Source organism: Danio rerio, chromosome 21, assembly GCF_052040795.2.
Source record: "Danio rerio strain M-AB ecotype USA chromosome 21, GRCz13ab, whole genome shotgun sequence".
NCBI classification, from domain to species: domain Eukaryota; kingdom Metazoa; phylum Chordata; class Actinopteri; order Cypriniformes; family Danionidae; genus Danio; species Danio rerio.
Window position 1 is genome coordinate 50,707,501 of NC_141041.1, and position 24,281 is coordinate 50,731,781.

The following is a 24,281-nucleotide window of genomic DNA, read 5'->3' on the forward strand; positions in this document are numbered from 1 at the left end:
AAAGTGAAACCGGGGGGTCTGTTCTGCCGCCCTAGACGCGGATATAACTGAGGCGCAGGTAGCGAGGGTAGTTTAGGGGATGCCACCCTCTCTATTCTGCCTCGCTAGACGCGGATATAACTGAGGCGCAGGTAGCGAGGGTAGTTTCGGGAACCGGGCTCTCTCTATTCTGCCACCCTAGACGCAGATATAATTGTGGGCGCGGGTGGCGAGGATAGTTTTTGGGACGCCGTTCTCTCTATTCTGCCACCCTAGACGCGGATGAGGGCGTGGGTGGCGAGGGTAGTTTCGGGGACGCCGCCCTCTCTATTCTGCCACCCTAGACGCAGATATAATTGTGGGAGCGGGTGGCGAGGATAGTTTTGGGGACGCCGTTCTCTCTATTCTGCCACCCTAGACGCGGATGAGGGCGTGGGTGGCGAGGGTAGTTTCGGGGACGCTGCCCTCTCTATTCTGCCGCCCTAGATGCGGCTATAACTGAGGCGCGCGTGGCGAGGGTAGTTTCGGGGACGCCGCCCTCTCTATTCTGCCACCCTAGACGCAGATATAATTGTGGGCGCGGGTGGCGAGGATAGTTTCGGGGACGCCGCCCTCTCTATTCTGCCACCCTAGATGCGGCTATAACTGAGGCGCGAGTGGCGAGGGTAGTTTAGGGGACGCCACCCTCTCTATTCTGCCTCGCTAGACGCGGATATAACTGAGGTGCGGGTAGCGAGGGTAGTTTCGGGAACGCCTCTCTCTTTATTCTGTCACCCTAGACGCAGATATAATTGTGGGCGCGGGTGGCGAGGATAGTTTTGGGGACGCCGTTCTCTCTATTCTGCCACCCTAGACGCGGATGAGGGCGCGGGTGGCGAGGATAGTTTCGGGGACGCCGCCCTCTCTATTCTGCCGCCCTAGACGCGGATATAACTGAGGCGCGGGTGGCGAGGGTAGTTTAGGGGACACCGCCCTCTCTATTCTGCCGCCCTAGACGCGGATATAACTGAGGCGCGGGTGGCGAGGGTAGTTTAGGGGATGCCGCCCTCTCTATTCTGCCTCGCTAGACGCGGATATAACAGAGGCGTGGGTGGCGAGGATAGTTTTGGGGACGCCGCTCTCTTTATTCTGCCACCCTAGACGCAGATATAATTGTGGGCGTGGGTGGCGAGGATAGTTTCGGGTACGCCGTTCTCTCTATTCTGCCACCCTAGATGCGGATGAGGGCGCGGGTGGCGAGGGTAGTTTTGGGGACGCTGCCCTCTCTATTGTGCTGCCCTAGGCGGCTGTCTAGGTCGCCTCTATGGAAGCGCCGGCCCTGATCACCAGCGATCGAGTAGTTACAGACCGTTGGAGAACTACTTCAATCATGCACCTCACACACACCAGTTTCTGATTCCCCCTTAAGACAGACACACAGCTGAAACTCATCATTAAAATATTACCACACATTGCTGAGTGTTGTTGTTTAGTGGTAACATTATGAAATGTTCTCCTTGTTTAGTCTTTCTGTGTTTGACCCTTGGCTTGTTTCCTAGTTTACGTTGTTTGGCGCCTGTATCGGCCTCTTTGCCTGTGACCTCGACTATGCCTCTGGATTACCCTTATGCTCCTGTCTCTACCTGTTGACCATTGCCTGCCTGACGATTCTTAATAAAACTGCATGCGGATCCTTAACTCCATTGTCCAGCATCTTTCTTGTTCAGTCTGAGATCCACTTTATATCTTATATATCAATCAGGCAGTGGAGATTTTTGAAGAAACCTGATCTTAAACATGGTGATTTTGTTGTGAGAAGACAGTTCAGTGTAAGTGCTTGGGCTTGCTGATTGAAAATGAAAAGTCTGTGTGCATATACACCATTGCTGGTACATTGAGCTATTGTTCTATTTGATTGAGAGTGCAGTGGCTGGTATTTAAACATATCTGTCATATGGCGTTGCGTTTGGTGCAATCCGTTGTCGCTGGAATCTTGTTGTTTAAATGTAATATAGATATTAAGGCCACATTATAAAGTGGGACCAAATGTTGATCTTCAAAGAATATTTCCGAAGAGTTTAGTGCAGGATTTGAAGAGCTGTGAGAAGTGTGTGTTGGTCTGTGGGGGGTGTGCTGAATTATGAGTGTGTTTCAGAGATTACACCACTGTTGCTCTCGTCTGCTTGATTCCCTTTCAAAGCATTCAATTAGTCACATTTACTGGAGGACAATGAGAAGATCTGGAGGAATTCAGCACGGACAGACACACAACAGACGCACAACACTTCCAAACGTTCCCTCTGTGAGTCCTAGAATTATCCATCCAGAGTCTGAGTCTCTGTCAATCAGGCCTGGAGACACTGCTGGAACAAACACACAGCTGCTGAACACGCCTGAGAATAATAGCAGAGATAAAGAGACACACAATAGAAACCAAACACATGTTAAACAAACACACAATCACCACCATACACACGATAAACAAATGCACAAACACTAAAACACACTACAAACAAGCACACAATCACCAAAAATATAGGATAAACAAACACACAATCACCCAACACACAATAACAACCAAACACATGATAAATAAACACACAATCACCACCATACACACGATAAACAAATGCACAAACACTAAAACACACTACAAACAAGCACACAATCACCAAAAATATAGGATAAACAAACACACAATCACCCAACACACAATAACAACCAAACACATGATAAATAAACACACAATCACCACCAAATACACAATAAACAAATGCACAATCACCAAAACACACTACAAACAAGCACACAATCACCAAAAATATAGGATAAACAAACACACAATCACCCAAAACACAATAACAACCAAACACATGATAAACAAGCACACGATCACCAAACTCACAATAACAACCAAACACATGATAAACAAACACACGATCACCACCAAACACACGATAAACAAATGCACTATCACCAAAACACACTACAATCAAGCACACAATCACCAAACACACAATAACAACCAAACACATGATAAACAAACACACGATCACCACCAAACACTCGATAAACAAATGCACTATCATCAAAACACACTACAAAAAAGCACAAAATCACCAAAAACACACCCAAAAACACACTACAAACATGCACACAATCGCCAAAAGCACACTAACCAAACACACAATAAATAACCAAACACACAGCAACCAAACACACAATTCCAACCAAATACACAATAAGCAAACACAATAAATAACCTAACACACAAAAACCAAACACACAATACCAACCAAATACACAGTAACCAAATACACAATAACCAAACACACAATACCAACCAAACACACAATAACCAAATACGCAATACAAACCACATAGACAATAATTAAAGACACAATAACCAAACACACAATAACCAAACACACAATACCAACCAAACACACAATAACCAAATACACAATAACCAAATACACAATACAAACCACATAGGCAATAATCAAAGACACAATAACCAACTCACAATAAATAACTCACAATAAATAACCAAACACACAATAATCAAATACAATAACCAAATACACACTAAATAACCAAACATACAATACCAACCAAATAGACAATAACCAAACACACAATACCAACCAAACACACAATAACCAAATACACAATAACCAAACACACAATACCAACCAAATAGACAATAACCAAACACACAATAACCAAACACACAATAACCAAATACACAATAACCAAACACACGATACCAACCAAATACACAATAACCAAATACACAATAACCAAATACACAATAACCAAACACACAATAACCAAACACACAATAACCAAACACACAATACCACCCAAAAACACAATAACTAAATACACAATACCAACCAAATAGACAATAATCAAAGACACAATAACCAAACACACAATAAATAACCAAACACACAATAACCAAACACACAATAACCAAATACACACTAAATAACCAAACACACAATACCAACCAAATAGACAATAATCAAAGACACAATAGCCAAACACACAATAAATAACCAAACACACAATCACCAAATACACAATAACCAAATACACAATAACCAAACACAGAATACCAACCAAATAGACAATAATCAAAGACACAACAACAACCAAATAAATATCCAAATAATAAATCCGAATAATATCCAAACACAACACTCCGTCCTCTGAGCAGCTTGTGGGAGTTGTGTAGATTTGTGCGAGCCCTTTAAGACTCGTGTATCTCCATTGTGTGGCTGCCCAGGCCGAATGGATTACACATCAACTCTTTAGCTTCTTAAGTAAATCACAGCCGACTGCAGTTGTGAGTTGTCAGCGGCTGCGGAGAGGACAGCGTCTCTGCAGAATCACTAATAGCGCTGTAAGAGGCGCAGTCGTGTGTTTTTGGAGCAGACTGTTCAGCTCGGAGCAGAGAAAGAAAAGAGATGATCGGACAGCAGGGAAGAGCAAATCTTCCTCTCAGAAGCAGAGCTCAGAGTCTAATCGTCAGTGCACAGAGAATACAAATGATCCGCTATATATATATATATGAATACAAATGATCTGCTAATCGTCTGCAACCTTGACATGCAGGGAAAGGTCACGATGTCGGGCGGGTGTTTGTTCGTGTCTGCTGTTGCCTTATGGAGGTGCGGTAAATAATTAGTAAAGGAAACCACATGGGCTGAGCTCATAGAGGCAGATCTTATTTATTTTTGCAGTGTGTATCAGATTTGATCAGCACTATTGCTCTTACAGCCGTATCTGATCCAAACACATAACACAGGGCCAGACTAAATTTATAGGCAATTCTTTTATTTATTTACGTTTTGCTTTTTGTGTGCAGAATTTTGTACAAAATCTGCAGATTTTTGAGAAATGTTTTAAAGTATAATAACTACAAACTGATTTTAAAAGATTTCTTTAACACATTTCTAATCATAATAGTTTAATAACTCATCTCTAATAACTGATTTATTTTCTCTTTGTCATGATGACAGTAAATAATATTAGACTAGATATTCTTCAAGACTCTTTCACACAGCTTACAGTGACATTTAAAGGCTTCACTAGGGTAATTAGGGGATCTAGGCAGGTTAGGGTAATTAGGCAAGTTATTGTATAATGATGGTTTGTTCTGTAAACTATCGAAAAAAGCTTAAAGGTTTTTTTTATTTAAGCTATAATTTATATATATATATATATATATACAGTATAAACAGTTGAAGTCAGAATTATTAGCGCCCCTGTTTACTTTTTTCCACAATTTCTGTTTAATGGAGGAAGATTGTTTCAGCACATTTCTAAGCATAATAGTTTTAAAAACTTATTTCTAATAACTGATTTATTTATCTTTGTCCTGATGACAGTAAATAATATTTTACTTGATATTTTTCAAGACACTTCTATACAGCTTAAAGTGACATTTAAAGGCTTCACTAGGTTAATAAGGTTAACTAGGCAGGTTAAAGTAATTAGGCAAGTTATTCTATAACGATGGTTTGTTCTGTAGACTATCGAAAAAAATATTAGCTTAAAGGGGCTAATAATTTGGTCCCAAGAAATAGTAAAAAAAAAAATAAATTAATTAAAAAATTAAAAAAATTAAAACTGCTTTTATTCTAGCCGAAATAAAACAAATTGGACTTTTTCTAGAAGAAAAAATATTATCAGACATACTGTGAAAATTTCCTTGCTCTGTCAAACATCATTTGGGAAATATTTCCCTTCAAAAGGGGGCTAATAATTCTGAATTCAACTGCATGTGTATATATATATATATATATATATACATAATTGTTTTGGTTTGTAAATGATCATTTCCTATCAGGCTCCTCTGATTAGGCTCAGAAGTTTCATCTTATGATAATAAGGATATTAATGATAGTTTTTTTTTTTGTCAAAAATGTCACTTTAGACAATTCTTTGGTTTTTAACAAGGTAAATTTTCTTTTGCGTCAAAACCAGAATGAAATCTGTGAAGTAAGTGCATTACTCAATAACATTAATATTGACATTAATTAAATCCTAACAATCTGTTGTCATTTCTGATATTTGGGATTTAGATTTAAAAATGTAAAACATTGCGAAGCTTGGTGGATTCAAAAAAACTTTGTGAAATATCAATATCTGTGTACTATATCTGAATTGATTAAGCTAAATTGATCGTAGTGTGTGTGCATGAAAGTGTATGGGTGTTTCCCTGTGATGGATTGCAGATGGAAGGGCATCCACTGCATAAAACTTATGCTGGATAAGTTGGCGAGTTATTCCTCTGTGGTGACTCCTGATTAATAAAGGGACTAAGCTGAAAATATAATGAATGAATAAATAAATATATTTACACAAACTTACACAAGTAAATATATGTATTGGATGGTGCAGCATATATGTAGGGCTCCTGCAGCGGTGGTGGTGTGTTGCGCAGAGCAGACTAGCACTCTCAGTCAGTGGCACTGAATTAATTGGGAGTCAGTTTCTGTCGCCTGCAGAAGCAGAGAGTCTGCTGTGTTTGATACTGAAAGTCCAGTGTGTGTGTGACCCAGCAGGAGATTCATCTGAAAGAGCTGTCCAGACTTTATTGCAGGTGTGGAAATATAAATGTATGTAATCTACTTTTGAATTAACTGTGTTATTTAGTGAGATATATATATATATATTAGGGATGTACCGTCATATCGCAATATTAATTTTTTTTTATATTACCGTAGTCGCATGACTCGGTAAAACTTTAGGTCTTCTGAGAAAATTTGCTCAGGCGAATGAAGCGAACGGGAGGTACCGGACACTACAATTCCCATCAGCCCATGCTTGACCATCATCCCTTGCGGTCCGTTGTCGCTACAGATCCAGTAATGCGGAAATGGAGTGTGCTGCTAGAAGCGGGGATGAAAAGAGCTGGAAAACTCTAAAGCGGGTGTTGTCGCCGCGCGCGTACTGAATAGCGGTGTTGTCGCGCGAGTTCTTATCAGCTGTGTTGTCGCGCGTGTACTGAATAGCGGTGTTGTCGCGCGAGTTCTTATCAGCTGTGTTGTCGCGCGCCTACTGAATAGCGGTGTTGTCGCGCGAGTTCTTATCAGCTGTGTTGTCGCGCGCCTACTGAATAGCGGTGTTGTCGCGCGCGTACTGAATAGCGGTGTTGTCGCGCGCGTACTGAATAGCGGTGTTGTCGCGCGAGTTCTTATCAGCTGTGTTGTCGCGCGCCTACTGAATAGCGGTGTTGTCGCGCGCGTACTGAATAGCGGTGTTGTCGCGCGAGTTCTTATCAGCTGTGTTGTCGCGCGCCTACTGAATAGCGGTGTTGTCGCGCGCCTACTGAATAGCGGTGTTGTCGCGCGCCTACTGAATAGCGGTGTTGTCGCGCGCGTACTGAATAGCGGTGTTGTCGCGCGAGTTCTTATCAGCTGTGTTGTCGCGCGCCTACTGAATAGCGGTGTTGTCGCGCGAGTTCTTATCAGCTGTGTTGTCGCGCGCCTACTGAATAGCGGTGTTGTCGCGCGAGTTCTTATCAGCTGTGTTGTCGCGCGCCTACTGAATAGCGGTGTTGTCGCGCGAGTTCTTATCAGCTGTGTTGTCGCGCGCCTACTGAATAGCGGTGTTGTCACGCGCGTACTGAATAGCGGTGTTGTCAGCACACTGTTCAGATTGATGCAGACATGAGATCTCTATCTCACTCATGGTTTGTCCTCTCAAGTGGGGGAAAGACAATGCACAACGTTACCCACTGCTGTCAACCTGGGCCAAGTCATATCTCTCTTGTCCCAGAAACCTCAGTCCCAAATGAGAGGGTTTTTTTTCTGTTGCAGGGGACATTGTAAATGCCCAGAGATACCAGCTTTTACCAGATTATATTTATATGATAATTTTCCTTTAAACCCATCTCTATCTAAGTGAGTGAGTGATTAAATGTTGAATGTGATGAGTTTTCAACAATACTAAATTGAAACTTTATTTTTTTACATGGTTTAATATTATTTTGTTATTAAAATTGAAGTTCCTGTTTCAAAGCTTACAGATAGATGACTAATTTGTATGTCATTGACACTTTTGCACTTTTTTGGAGTATTTTCATAAGTTTTGTTTTTTCCTGTAAATGATTTAATAAATACCGTACCGTGACATTCATACCGAGGTATTACCGAACCGTGAAATTCTGATACCGTTACATCCCTAATATATATATATATATATATATATATATACAGTTGCAATCAGAATTATTAAACCCCCTTTGAAATTTGCCAAATGGTGTTGAACAGATTCAGGAATTGTTCACAGTATGTCTGATAATATTTGTTCTTCTGGAAAAAGTCTTATTTGTTTTATTTCTGTTAGAATAAAAGCAGTTTTTGATTGTGTTAAACCAATTTTAAGGTCAATATTATACGCCCCTTCAGCAATATTAGTGTTGGATTGTCTCCAGATCAAACCACTGTTATACAATGACTTGCCTAATTACACTAACTTTACCCTAATTACCCTAGTGAAGCCTTTACATGTCACTTTAAGCTGTATAGAAGTGTCTTGAAGAATATCTAGTCTAATATTATGTGCTGTCATCATGACAAAGATAAAAGAAATCAGTTATTAGAGATGAGTTATTAAAGCTATTATGATTAGAAATGTGCTGAATAAATCTTCTATTATTTTAATAATAATTCAGGAGAGCTAATATTGCTGACTTTAGCTGTATACAGCTGTATTCCTCCAGCCTGCTGCATTATCTCTGTGTGTGTTGTTCCTCCAGATGCGGCTGTGTGTCAGAGGTCATCCTGCGGTCGGGGCCGGGAGTGTGTGGTGCGTGCAGCGACGGGCCGAGCGGAGTGTGTGTGTCAGGAGAGGTGCCACAGCACGTTTGTGCCGGTGTGTGGATCTGACGGACGCTTCTACCAGAACCACTGCGAGCTGTACAGATCGGCGTGTGTGCGGCGCAGGACAATATCAGCCCTGCACAGCAAACACTGCTTCCTCAGAGGTCAGTCACACACACACACACTAGCTGTGTTCATCAATGTGAATCAGATACATCCTTAATACTGGAATATTGCACAGGATTTACACTCTTCTTGAAAGTACAGTACTTGAATGTCAAATAGAATAATCACAAAATGCTGAATTTTACAGAAAAAAGCAAAGTTATTGTGTGTTTTCTACAGTGTTGGAGGATAAAATGATGTCTTAGTTTGGAGCTTCACTGGGATGTGTTTTATCTCCTTCATCGTTTATTTCCTATACAATTCCTTGTGTTAATTTCTTTAAAAAAAGCACTATATCATTAAGTATGCATGTGATACTGTGAGCCTTTTACATGATGCGGAGGAAGAAGAAGAACATTTGCATTTATTCATTTAGCAGACACTTTTATCTAAAGAGACTCACAAATGAGCATGCATGAGCCTCTTGCTCAACTGGAATGTGGAAATCCACATCTCTTTTTTAAAATCTCCAAAACTAAAAAGATGGTTATTACATGTGGAGAGAAAGAGCCAACGTGTAGTTGCTGCTCCATTAATAATATCGTAATTAATAATTAATTCATAAATTTAGTCCAAGTATCTTCATTCATTTTCTTGTCGGCTTTGTGCCTTTATTAATACGGGGTCGCCACAGCGGAATGAACCGCCAACTTATCCAGCACGTTTTTACGTAGTGGATGCTACCCAATTCACCGCATTGTTGGGGAAACCGAAGCACCCGGAGGAAACCCAGGGAGAACATGCAAACTCCACACAAATACGCCAACTGAGCCGAGGTTCGACCCAGTGACCTTCTTGCTGTGAGGCGACAGCTCTACCTACTGCGCCACTGCCTCGCCCCTCCATGTATCTTAAAACACTTAAATCAAGAAGCATTTTCCAAACAAGCTAAAATGTAGTGTTGTTTTCGGAAATAATGAGAGAGTCTTTCTGTAAAACAACAAAATAATCTGCCAATGGAGAAAGAAAAATAATCTTGTTTTTTCTTTGGACATGATATTATGTTGCTCACCCCATTGGCAGATCATTTTGCTTATTTAAGGAAAAACTCACTTCATTTTGACTCATTATTTCTGAAAACCATTTGTTGAAACAAAACCTGCTTCTCATGCACAATCTAAAGATGAAATATATATACCTCTGTGAAATAAATGAGTAAGTAAATGCGGTAAATAAAGCCTCGCTGCAGCTGTGAGGATGATCTACATATAGAGATGCAGAAGTGAGCTTGTCCAGCTGAAGCAGGTGGACTGCAGCATCTTAATGTACAACAATGCATTGAGGGATGTATTTTTCTTACAGCAGGTGTACCAAACCACGCACGCTTTATATTTAAAACAACACCACACCATTGGCCTTCATATAGACTTTAAATGGAGTAACATTTTAAGTAAACTTCATGCTTTATCTTGAACACATTGGACACATAAAGCACATGGCACAAAAGCATTAAGAGCGTGTCTGAATCCACTTTTGCTACTTTAATGATGGTAAAACAGGCTCTGGACCCGCTTCACATTGTTTTGCACCAAGTTCTTTAAATGCATTTCTGCGCTCATGTGTTTGCTAGTCTGAAAAGCAGGGGCGCAACTACACATATACTGAGAGGTATGCGGGTTCAAGTTTTGTAACTAAAATAAAATAGTTTTGAACAAAAAAAGTTACCAAAAGGCCTGATGTATCAATATGACACATAATAAATTTATAAAAACATGTATATTGTATAAAATGGATTTTGATAGAAGGATTAAAAACATTTCAGTTCCAAAAAATGTGAATATTCGGACAATTTGTTCATGTGTCAACTTTAACAGGGTTAAGAATCATTATAATCAAGTATATAATATTTATATAGGTGAATTTTTAATCCAAATATTTTATATGAAATATCGGTTTATGTGAAATAGGTCTGTACTTACATAAACATACATTTTGTGTGATCCCTCTTATTTAGGCAAAATAATTAAATAATTAATAATAAATAATATTAAATAAAGAAAAAATTCAGATTAATCTTATAACTTTTGACCTCAACTGTACTGTATGTATGATTTGACAGTTTTATTTTGATAAAAATTGTAAAAAAAAAATCTAAAGTTACATTTACATGAACACCTTACACTTGGCTCTGCGACTGCATGTTATAGTGTCGATTTTGAATTAAAATGTGTGTGCCAACGTATGCAACTCATGGTATAATTTTTTATTTATTAAAATACAATATTATACTCATACAAAATGCAAAAAAAAACATTTTTAACAAAACATTTATTTATTTATTTATTTATTTTTGCGCCGCATATACTGCATACCCCCTTTTTGCGCCACTGCTGAAAAGGAGGTGTGTTAAGGCACATTGTTGACACGTTGCTATTTTGAGGCAACTGAAACAGACTGTGGTATTAAACAAATAAATAAGTAACGCAGACATTTTATTTGCTATTTAAAGAATGTGTTAGTAATATGGGCCTATACAGGTCCACAAATGTGCATACATATTGTTTATTGCACACAGAGGTATGTTCAGCAATACACAATTATCTTTAAACATGAAGACATTTAAGGATTAAAATGTAAAATAAAATGTTATTGTCTACACAATTATAAAAACCCCTCCTCCTCCCATGCTTTATTCACCTCTGTGGTGGAATCCGGCTCTGTTGTAGGCAGTTTATTCATGACTATTCACATTTGTTTAGTGTTGTTATTATTATTATCAGTATTTATTATATGCATATGTATGTTTATTAGCATTTTTGTGTAGATTTGTCAGGTTTTAGAGACGTATGCATCACTACTGTATATTGGGGTGTGGGAATAGGAAGTGTGTTTGGATTTAGCTCGGTTTGTTGTTATTGATCAGTTATTACTTTGGTGGATATTGAATTTAGAAATCGTTTTGAAACAAATTTTGGCACTTAACAAATAAAATTATGAAATTAAATATGTAATAGATGGGGAGTGTGTCTACCAGCGTTTCCCCAATCCAAGGTCAAAGGGAAGATTCTCATTCTGCAGATGCTTTGTTTGACTCGCCAGTGAAGCGTTCAGCTTTTACTCTTACAAAGTCCACCATGTCAATAGCAAATGCACCTTTTTTTTCAATAATAATTTTTAGGGCTTTTCACCTTAGAACAATGGATATTTACAGACAGGAAAGTGTGGGGAGCATAGTTCGGCAAAGGGCCTCGAGCCAGGAATAGAACTCAGGTCACCGCGAGCACCTGGGTGCAATATGTCGACACACTTACCACTAGGCTATTGGCTTCAACGTTACCCACAACCCCCCCCCCAGGAATAGAACACACACACACACACACACACACACACACACACACACACACACACACACACACACACACACACACACACACACACACACACACACACGTGTTTGTTTTTGTGAAAAGTGGGGACATTACATAGGTTTCCATTCATTTTATACTGTCCAAACCGTATATTATATTGCCCTCACCCCAACCCACCCCTAAACCCAACCATCACAGGAGACTGTGTGCAGCTTTACTCTCTGATTAAACTCATCCTGTAGGATTTATGAGCATTTTGAGAAATGAGGACGTCACCAATATCCTCATATTTCACCTGCTTTTTGTAATACCTGTGTCATACCCATGTCATTATACAGATTTGTGTCCTGATATGTCACAAAAACATACACACACACACACACACACACTCAGACTATTCATAATTATAAAATTGATTTATTATGTTTAAAACATGTGCTTGTCATTTGTAGTCGACAGCATTATTAGATCATTTGTTTTCACTGGTAAAATCAGACATTTGTCATTATCAGATTCCTCCTTGCGTTATATTCAACAATATACATAGGCTAGGGTTGTTATACTGACACTGTAAACATTTATTTTCATGCACAACACTTTGTGTTCACTATGAAAGAAAAAGAAACATATCGAATGCGTGTCGTAATCTTAACTGTAAAATGCGATAGGTTCATTTAAAGGATGTGCGCACAGGTTTCACTTCCGAGTGCAGCTCATGGCTGCTGTCACTGTGAGAAAAAACACACACATGCAAATCCAACCTCCCGCACGGCTCTCAAACGATCGCTCTGTGCAACAAACTGAACGTTATGTTCAACTTTATTACCTGTTATTCACAGCATATGCAGGTTGTGTTCACTACAGTAGGCGTCATGCGTGCACGCACGCGTTTTTGGAAGTAAGCAAACAGCTCGTGGTCAGCTTACGCGTGATGCGCAGCCGTAAATACATCATTACATGATGACAGAAATGACATTTCTAGGTGAATTATACCTTATAAATACAGTACGTGACACTTTTAACGCCATTTGAAGGTGTCAGTGTTGCTCTAAAGACTGCATTGCTTCTCTCCTCACCCTTAAAAATATAATTGGTTGAATCGTAGATAAGCTGAATTTGGATGGTGTGTAGGGTTGAATTGAAATCGTGATCTTTTTTCAATTAATCGTGCTGCTCTAGATGAGACTCTGATTGGTTAAATGCACACTATGCTCAAAACACAGCCATAACCCATCAAGAGAACAAAGATAACCCTTTTATACCGGGCGACTGTTTTTCCCCTCCTTAATAAATGCATTTTCTGGACAGGCAAAATAGATTATTTCTGTCTCGTTTTCAGAAATAATGTGCCAAAATGAAGTGAGTTTTTCCTTAAAATAGGCAAAATAATCTGCCAATTGGTGTAAGAAAATTATGTCAGAACGAAAAAAACAATATTATTTGCTTTCAACACTGGCAGATTATTTAGCTTGTTTTAACGAAAAACTCATTATTTCTGAAAACAAAACAATATTGTTAGGTTGTCGAGAAAACGCTTCTTGATATAAGAATGTTTAGATATTTAGTCCAGGGGTTCTCAACTGGTTTGGCCATGGGACCCACATTTTTACATGGTCATCAAGTGTGAGCCAAATTTTAGGAAATATAATACAATTATAGGAATTTTAATTAATTCGTATTTATTTGTTAACATACACAAATAGTGAGAGATACATCATAAGACACAAATAAGAGACTTACAAATAAACAATATTTTATTGCTGTCATTTAAAAAAATGGATCAAATTATAGAAATATTACAAAGTAAAAACGACAAATACTGTAAACAGTGGTTAGGGTAAGGAAATGTTCAGTTACCATGAACTAAACTGAACTGTTAATAAAACATGTTGTCTGGTTTAAATGTTGTTTTAATTTAGAAGGTTTCATGCTCTCTTATGAGAGCATCTCACTACATATGACACTGAGGCTTTAAGTCTTTTCTGTCGTCAATACTTGTAAATCCATACTTTACATATTCGGGGTCGTACTTGCACTTTGACATATTTGTTGCTATCATTAAGTGAAGTTTATTCATAAACTAATTTCGAGAGGATCACGTGCTTATGATTTATCACGGCCAGTCTCGCATTTGCTAATCACTATCTTCCAATCATATGAGCCCTAAGCCACTATAAATAGCCTCAGTTTTCAGTTCACTTTATCTTCGTTTGGAAGAAACCCCCCTCCTCCCCTATTCTCCTCCTTTACCTGTGATTGGGCGGCACGGCGGTCCAGTGGTTAGCACTGCAAGCCACACAGCAAGAACACTGCCGGCCCTAGTTCCATAGGACCGGTGGGTGTTTCTGTGGGGAGTTTGTATGTTCTCCCCGTGTCCGCCTGGGTTTTCCCCGGGTTCTCCGGTTTCCTCCCACCATCCAAAGGCATTCAACATGCATAACAATCAAGCTTGTCTAATCCCTTACGTTCCCTTAGCTACAGCAGCAGGGGAGTTCTGAGATCCACCGAGCTCGGGCTCCCTTCTTGCTCTGCCAACGGGAGGAAGCCCCGGGCTCGAGGAGCCCTTGAGCTCGGGGCTCTCTCCCGGGACAGCATGCCAAATAAGCTTTGTAAATCATCAGCTAAGTGTGAACTCTTGAAATGAAATTACACATGTCAATTGTTAGGGTTATCGCGCAAAAATTAAAAAAAAAAAAAAAGTCTGGTACTGTATAAGCAAAATAAGTAATAAATTAAACTTTGTTGTTTTTTTTTGACCACACACTCCGCGACCCACTGAAAATGTTCCCGTGACCCACTTTTGGGTCGCGACCCACCAGTTGAAAAACACTGATTTAGACTATAAACATGACAAAATGTCAAACTAATAAAATTTATTTGCCATGTAACTGAAACTGTGCCACGCACTTTACACCTTATTCACTTAGATCATTTAAATAGAGCCATAGACACACACACACACACACACACTCATGCATCTTTATGTCAGGTGCCGGTCTCTGGTGTGTGTGCATGAGCTGGCGTTTGTGAATATTTCCCGTGATATAAGGCGGTCGAGGTTTATGGCCTCGAACTAAATGAAGGTCATTGTGAAGCACAAGAAGCACTTGACAATGTTCCACCTCATAAATAATAATAAAGCGCTGCGCTCGGTGCACATCTGAGCTACAAACCATTTCACATCAAGAAGAAGAAGGACAGAAGTGTGTGGACGGACAGCACTGGAGAGCCTCTAATCACATTCACTCTCTGAAAGTCACACTTGCATACAGCTGAAGTCAGAATTATTCAACCTCCTTTAAATATTTCTCAAGTGATATTTATTAGATTCAGGAATTGTTCACAGTATTTCCTAATATTTGTTCTTCTGAAGAAAGTTTATTTGTTTTATTTGGGCTAGAATAAAAGCAGTTTTGAATTGTTTTAAAGCCATTTTAAGCTCAGTATTATTCGCCCCTTCAGCAATATTAGTGTTGGATTGTCTCCAGAACAAACCACTGTTATACAATGACTTGCCTAATTACCCTAACTTTACCCTAATTACCCTAGTGAAGCCTTTACATGTCACTTTACATGACTCACTGTAAATACATGCTTCAGTCTGCATTTCTGTGAAACTGCAAAAACATATTTTATTTGAGTTTTTAGAAATGTTTTATTTTATTTAATACTTTTTATTTCAGTTTTAAATTTAATTTTATTTGCGTTATTTTTTAAAGATTTATTTTATTTGTTTAAGTTTTATGTTAGTTTTATTCTTTGCCTTAAAATATATTCATTTAATAGTTTAAAAGTTTTTTATTGTATTTTTTATAACATTTATCTTTTAAAGATTTATTTTTATTTAGTTAGTTTACTTTATTTTTATAAAACTATATATTTTTCATTTTCATGTATTTAAAAATATATTTTATTTGATATTTTATTTTATACAAATTATTGGACATATTTTGTATAATTTATATATAAATATAAATAAATAAATATATATATATATATATATATATATATATATATATATATATATATATATATATATATATATATATATATTTTTTTTTTTTTTACTTTATTTGTTTAAGTTTTATGTTAGTTTTATTTTATTTGCATAAAATATATATCTATTTAACTGTTTAAATGTGATTTTATTTCAATGTATATAACATTTATTTTTTAAAGATCATTCTGTTCACATTTTATTTTAGCTTATTTTTATTTGTATAAAACTATAAATATAAATTTTTTATTTGTTTAAAAATATATATTTTATTTGATACAAATTATTGGGTATATATTTTTATTATATATATATATATATATATATATATATATATATATATATATATATATATATATATATATATATATATATATATTTTTTTTTTTTTTTTACTATATTATTTTTTTTACTTTATTTGTTTAAGTTTGATGTTTGTTTTATTTTATTTGTGCTAAAACATATTTCATTTTAGTGCTTTTGTGCTTTTTTATTTATATTAAAGTGTATTGTATTTTATTTTTGCATTATTTTAAAAAGATTTTATTTTATTTGTACAACAGCTTCAGTTCCTTTTCACACTAATGTTATTTACAGGCACTTATTATTGACAAACAAATTATAAGTTTCATGCAGTTCTTTCCACAACAGTAGTTAACTTAATGCTGGTTATGATTTATTATGATTGTGTTTGTCACCTATCGATCTTGACATGGACACTTTTCTGGCGTGGTCAGTTTACTCATAGCTGACTTTATATGATGCTGGGTTTAAATGAAAATTCTGTAAATATTTAATGAAAAGTGTGCATTTAAAGCAGCTAAATCTTCATCTTCTGAATTTGTGTGCAATTTCCAATGCAATTTTATAATGATCAATGTATATTTTTAGTGTTGCATGCGTACATGTTGTTTAAAGTAGTGCAGAACTGATTGAAATGTAGTGTACCTCAACACGTTTGACTGCAGTTTGTATGTAGAATGAACACTAGGGGGCAGTTTGAGGACAACGGCTTTTGTTCCTTTTTACACTCATGATATCTACAGCACATATTACTGACGACTATAGGATAATTATCATGTAGTCCTTTCCACAACAAACAATATCAAATAAACACCACAAAACAACTGAACGCTGTCTATGATTTGTAATAACTGTGTTTGTGTCATCTATTGATCTCCATATGGACACCTTTCTGGCCTGGTCACTGGTCATGCTAGAGGCTCACTTTGTACAGTGTTGTGTATAAATGAAGTTGATATAAGTGTTTGTGCCTCTCAGGCAGTTCAGTCTTCAATCTTCAGAATTTTTGTACAATTCACAGTGCAGTTTTCAATGCTCAATGTATGTTTGGATTTAGTGCATGCATACCCGCTGGTAAACGTAGTAAAGGCAGTGCAGAAGAGTGAGTTTTGAGTAAGTTTGAGTGTTCCTGATCTTCTGCTGGCGTCTCATTAAAAGCAGCTCCTCAGGTCAGTGTTGAGCTCAGCTTTGATCCGCTTTCTCTTTTACAACACACACACACACACACACACACACACACACACACACACACACACACACACACACACACACACACACACACACACTCTTTCACAACACAACGCAACACACACACTTTTTCATCACAGCACACACACGAGGGACAGTAAAGCAGCTTTGACTGATGTGTGACACTCACATCTGCGCACACATACATATGCACGCACGCATGCACATACACATGCACGCACACACACAGTAACCTCCAGAGGAAGCTTATAATTACTTGATTAAAAATGTTTTATTGTTATTTTTTTATTATTACTATATTTAATTTAAAACCCAGTATATATTTTATTTTGTTTGTATTATTTAAAAAAAATAAGTTTTATTTATTTATTATTAATTTATTATCACACGCACAAAATTATTTATTTATTATCTATTATTAAAATTCATCAGAGTTTTTATTTTATTTTATTTATTTATTTTGTCATTAGTGATTTTTTTAAATAATATATTTTATTAAAATAATTTTTTGATGCATTTTGTGTTTAAAATCTGTTTTTGGTCAATAGAAAGTAAAACAAAACTGTAAATATTATTATTTTATTTTAAAATACAATATTTGTATTATTAAAAATATTAAAATAAATTTTATTTATTATTTTACAATTTTTTTATTTATTTGTAAGTGTTTATTTATTTATTTATTTATTTATTTATTTATTTATTTATTTATTCATTTATTCATTGTCATCAGTGATTTTTTTTAAAATCCTCATTATACTGATGTATTTCAGACCTCAACAGTGTAAATATAAGTAACAGGTTCAGGCTTCTGCCAGTTTTCCTTCACTAAAGTAACATCCAGTGCTGATCTTTTATTTTGTTTTGCTGCTCTCATTCATTGCGGATGGAGAATAAACAGGTCACATGGCCACTTCATTAACTTTATTGCTCTCTTGAGATCCATTACATTAAAGTATTTGCTGTTTGAAATGAACGGCATGTTCTACTTATAAAAGTCCCCCGTTCCCCTGCCTCATAAACATCCGTCTGAAAGATCAGACCTGCAGACCCACATTACTGATGCTGATTTCACTGCAGGCCATGCTGATTTACAGGACGCTTTCATTTGTGCTCAAGTGTTTTCTTTGATTAGATGAAGTTGCAGCACAGTTATATATATAATTTTATTTTAGATTTTAAATGATTTTATTTTACTTTGTTTGATAATTGCTTTATTATTTTTTAAAGTTTTATTTAATTTTATTTTTGTATAATTTTTATTTAAAAAAAAAAATTTGTATAACTTTTTTAAAGATTTTATTTTTTGTTTAATTTTTATGGTTGTTTTATTTTACTGTATTAAAATATTTAAAATTTTATTTTATATAAAATTTATTCAATTTTATTTTTTCAGTTTAATGTTAGTTTTATTGTATTAAAATACATTTCATTGTTTTTATAAAATTTACTGTATTTTTGAAGTTTTGTTTTATTTTTTCCTGTATTAGTTTTAAGTTATTTTTATTATATATGTATTATTTTTTATAAAAGTGTTTTATTTGATAAAATATTACATTTATTGTTATTTTCAACATAGTTTTTGTTTTTTTATTTGTATTATTATATTTTATTATTTATAAAATATTATACTCATTTATATGTGTTGTATTTTATTTTATTTGACAAATTATTTTGTTTTATTTGTTTAAGTTTTATGTTAGCTTTATATTGTTGATTAAAATGCATTTATATTTTTTAAAAGTTGTTTTGTTTAATAAAAACTATATTTTTAAAATTCTGTTTTATATTATTTTCTAACGATTATGTTTTATTTGTTTATGTTATATGTTATTTTTATTTTATTCATATTAAAATAAATTTTGTTGTTTTTAATTGATTTGATTTGATATAAAATTGATTTATTTTTTTAAGTTTTGTTTTATTTTTTTGTATTATTTTTAGATTTATTTTATTTTATTTTCAGGTTTTATGTTTTATTTTTTATATTTTATTTGATAAAAATGTTTTTATTTTATTTGATAAAATGTTTTATTTTATTGTTATTTTCAAAGTCTTTTTGTTTGTATTTGTATTATTATATTTTATTATTTTATTTTTAAAGTATTTTTATTTTATTTATTTGATAAAAATATTTTATTTTTCACAGCTAAATTATTTTATATTTTCAGATCTTCTATTTGTATTTAAATTTAGTTAGCTGCATTATTAAAAAGAGTTGATGAGCATAACATATTGATTTCGCTTTGAACTGCAGCAGATCATCTTGACCAGGGGTGGCCAACCCTGTTCCTGGAGAGCCACCTTCCTGCAGATTTCAGTTGCTACCCATATCAAACACACTTGAACCAATTAATTAGGACCTGAACACCACGTGATAATGACAGGCAGGTGTGTTTGATATGGGTTGCAACTGAAATCTGCAGGAAGGTGGCTCTCCAGGAACAGTGTTGGCCACCCCTGGTCTTGACCATGTCTACATGCATAAAAGCACTGAGTTGCTGCCATGTGATTTGTGTTAACGGGAAATTAGACAGGTGTACCTAATAAAGTGGCCGGTGAGTGTAAATGTATATAAGGTGTTAAAACAAATGCATGGAAACTTTGCTTACTCATTAGTTTGAGTCACAATTCACATCATTTACTACTGACTTATTACCTAACCTAACCCTAACCTTAACCCTATTAAGATATAAACTGTTAATTAGTACTCATGAAGTATGATCTTCCTTTTACATCCTTAATCCACACCTAAACCCAACTTCTGCATTACTAACTATTAATAAGCAGATAATTAGTAGTTTATTAAAGTATAAGTCTTAGTAAATGGTTTGTTAATAGCATGAAAGCACTTAAAGAGGAACACATTGATCACTGTTTCTTTAAAAAATTATGTAATAATGTCAAAAAAATAAAACTATTTAATTTGGCAGTGGTTTTAAAGAAGTTTACTTTGTCATGCTAAAGCAAATGTAAATAATTGTATAGTCATTCAAACATTTTATATTACATTTTACACATTCGTGTATTCATTGTGTTCATGTATTTAAATGTACTGCGGCTTCATTACAGATATATTAAAATAGACAGCGTGCTCTTCAATAGATGCTATATTAAAGGTGTAGCTCATCATTTATTCTCCTTTATGTCCTTTGAAACCTGCATGAGCTGCTTTATTCAGCTAAACACAAAAGAAAAGATTTCTAAGAACATTAATAATCAGTCAGTTTTCTCACACAGCTTATGTATTGATGAGAGACAGAGTAAATGAAGACAGAATACATATATATGGGAGAAGTATCCATTATAAATGTATTTTAGTTGGCCATAAATACTTTTCAGTGTATTAACTACATATGTACAACACAATATGAGTGGTTATAAAACTATAAAGAGGTGCTTTAATCCTACTTCAGTGGGTAAAACACTTTAAAGTTTAACTAATTGCAATTAATAAGCATTCAACAGTTTTTTCCAGGTTTTAATTAGGTCTGTGTGGTTAAGTGTCTGAAAACATTGATTTCACACTTGAGTTGGAAGTGTGGGATTTTTTTCTTTCACAACTACAGCTTTGGTTGATTTACATCAAGCCAGCATTAAACAAATGTATGTGACGGTGTTTAATGATTGTAGCTTTGACATAATAACAATAAATCAACTATAAATAATATAAAATACAATAAAAAATACCATTACATATATTTTTAAAAAACGGCTAATAATTTCTGCAAATATACACTTCCTGACAAAAGTCTAAAAAAAACTTGAAAAAAAAAATCTAAAATAATAACCTGACTTATAGTTGATGATTTGGTGTCAGAAGTGTCTCTATGAAAGGTGAAGGCCTCTAGATTTTGCTGATTTGAACACAATAAAATCTAATCATGCCTTGATATTTAAGGATTGGATGAGGACAGTGCGGTCTGACTCTGCTCAGACTAAAGTCTCATCACTGAACAGAAATAATGTCCAGTATAGAATATAAAGTCCTGCTGCAGTGGAGACAGAATGAAGATTGTGTCTGACTCCATCATGAGCTTGGAGGACTGCATCCATACATCTCTGACATGACTCACATCACTGATTAATAAAGTCATCTGGAATGAAGAAGAAAGCGTTCCTGCAGGACTCCCAGAGTTCATCAAGAGTCTTTGTGTTCATCTTTAACGCCTCCTCCTTCATTTTACCCCAGACATGCTTAATAATGTTCATATCTGGTGACTGGGCTGGCCAATCCTGGAGCAGCTTGACCTTCTTTGCTTACAGGAGCTTTGATGGAGGCTGAAGTATGAGGAGCGCTATCCTGCTGCTCTCCTGTGGTTTGTAATGTAATGGGCAGCACAGATGTCTTCATACCTCAGGCTGTTGATGTTGATCATCCACTCTGCAGATCTCTCGCACCCCCCCATACTGAATGTAACCCCAAACCATGATGTCTCCTTCACCAAACTTGACTGATATCTATGAGAATCTCAGCTCGATGCTGGTTCAAGCTAGTCTTCTGCAGTGTTACTGATGATTGGGATGCAGATCAACAGATGATTCATCAGAGAAATCCACCTTCTGACACTTTTACACATCATCAACTAGAAGTCCAGTTATTATTTGCGGCTCTTACAACTGGGATCAACAGCAAGACTGTAGTCAGGTATTTATGTAATGTTAAATTAATTCTGTCATTCAAAATAAATGTATAGTTATGCCAACACAATCTCACAGCAATTCGTAAGGTTTTTCATTTATTGGCTAATTCGTACGAATTTGTACAATCTAATTCGTACATTTTAGTGCGATTTGCTCATCCCCCAATGACGGTTGGGTTTAGGGGTGGGATTAGGTGCCACGCCTCCTTTTTAAAATCGTACAATTTGACTGAACTCGAACGAATTTGTACGAATTAGCCACTAAACTGGCAAAATGTAAAATACTTACGTTTCCTTGTGAGATCAGGCTGGTTATGTATAACATGTATTAGAAATAAATATGTAGTTTTTAAATATAAATATCTCAAATATATGCAAGTGTGAATATGAAGTGTTAATATATGTAATACGTGCATGGGATCTTTGGTTACACCATTTATTACTGACTTATTACCTGACCTAACCATAACCCTAACCATAACCCTATTAAGATATGAACTGTTTATTAGCACTTATAAAATATGATCTTATTCTGCATCCATAATCAACACCGAAACCCAACTACTGCATTGATAACTCATAATAATCAGATAACTAATAGTTTATTGAACTAAAAGTCTTAGTTAAGGGTTTGTTAATAGCAAATAAACTATAGTAAATAAATAAATAACATGTAAAGCAAATAATATTTTACAAATAATATAAAATAAAACAAAAAATGAGCAATAAATCTCTTTCAAATGTGCCTACATGTGTTTATAATTTAGCATATAAATAAATAAATGACTGTCTCTGTGCAGCTTTGAGTTCCCCATATAGTGAAATGTTGAGGAGCACATCTGAAAGCTGATCTGCAAACAACAGATGCTGTTCTGCAGGGGTGTGTTCAGTGTTTTCTGACGCTCAGATTGAAACACTGGCCAGCTAATGAGCACACAGAGCACGCCGTCACCCGGTATTAGTGCTCATTTCTCTGCCTGAGTCCACAGGGATTGAGGCTCGCTGAGGCCACCATTCACTCTGATGGAGAAGAGAGTGTGTGTGTGCGTGTGTGCATGTGTGCGTGTGTGCATGTGTGCGTGTGCGTGTGTGCGTGTGTGTGTGTGCGTGTGTGTGTGCGTGCGTGCGTGTGTGTGTGTGTGTGTGTGATCTGACAGCTGTCGTGTCACTGAGCCCTACAGTCTCCTGTACAGGCTCAAACACACAGCAGTGAATGGAGAATGAGCACAGTTGGAGCTGCTGTGACCTTCAGTGCAGACTGAGCTTCATAATGCACAATCACAAAGAGTTTACGTGTGCGCAAACTGGGAATTGTTTGTGGTTTACAGGAGCTCAGGGTACATACAGTACATATCAACACAGCAGGACATTTAAATAAGTGGAAAATAAAGTTAATAAACAATACAAACTATGCTGGTTATGTAAAACAGAAAACAAGTGGTGCTCCTGGTGTTCTTTTTGGGTGAAGAGTTGGGCTGGGTGATATAAAAAAAACTGAGCCCAATCCTAAACGACTAATAACTCCACCCTAAAATACTGTTAGCTCCGCCCTAAATTACAGATAGCCCCACCCTAAATCACTGATGGACCTGCACTACTAAACCACAATTAGCGCCGCCCTAAATTACTTTTAGCTTTGCCCTAAAGGACCGATAGACTCGCTCTAAAACACTGTTGGCTCCGCCCTAATGACTGATAGACCTGCCCTAAATTACTGTTAACTCCGCCCTAACTACTGATAGACTTGCACTAAATTACTAGTAGCCCCACCCTACTGCTCTACTAAATCGTAGTTAGCTCCGCCCTAAAGGACTGTTAGCTCTGCTCTAAATTACAGATAGACCCGGCCTAAATTACT

At 36.1% G+C, this 24,281-nt stretch overlaps 1 protein-coding gene across 3 annotated transcripts in view; it reads left to right on the forward strand.

Moving 5' to 3' along the window:
- The window catches only part of fstl4 (follistatin-like 4), a 204,839-nt gene that overhangs the window by 67,547 nt on the left and 113,011 nt on the right, over nt 1-24,281 (forward strand). For all 3 annotated transcript variants that reach the window (NM_001031843.3, XM_087300214.1, XM_087300215.1), the window contains exon 4: nt 8,735-8,962. In NM_001031843.3, coding sequence (NP_001027013.2) covers nt 8,735-8,962 — 228 coding nt within the window. The remainder of the gene's footprint in view (nt 1-8,734; nt 8,963-24,281) is intronic.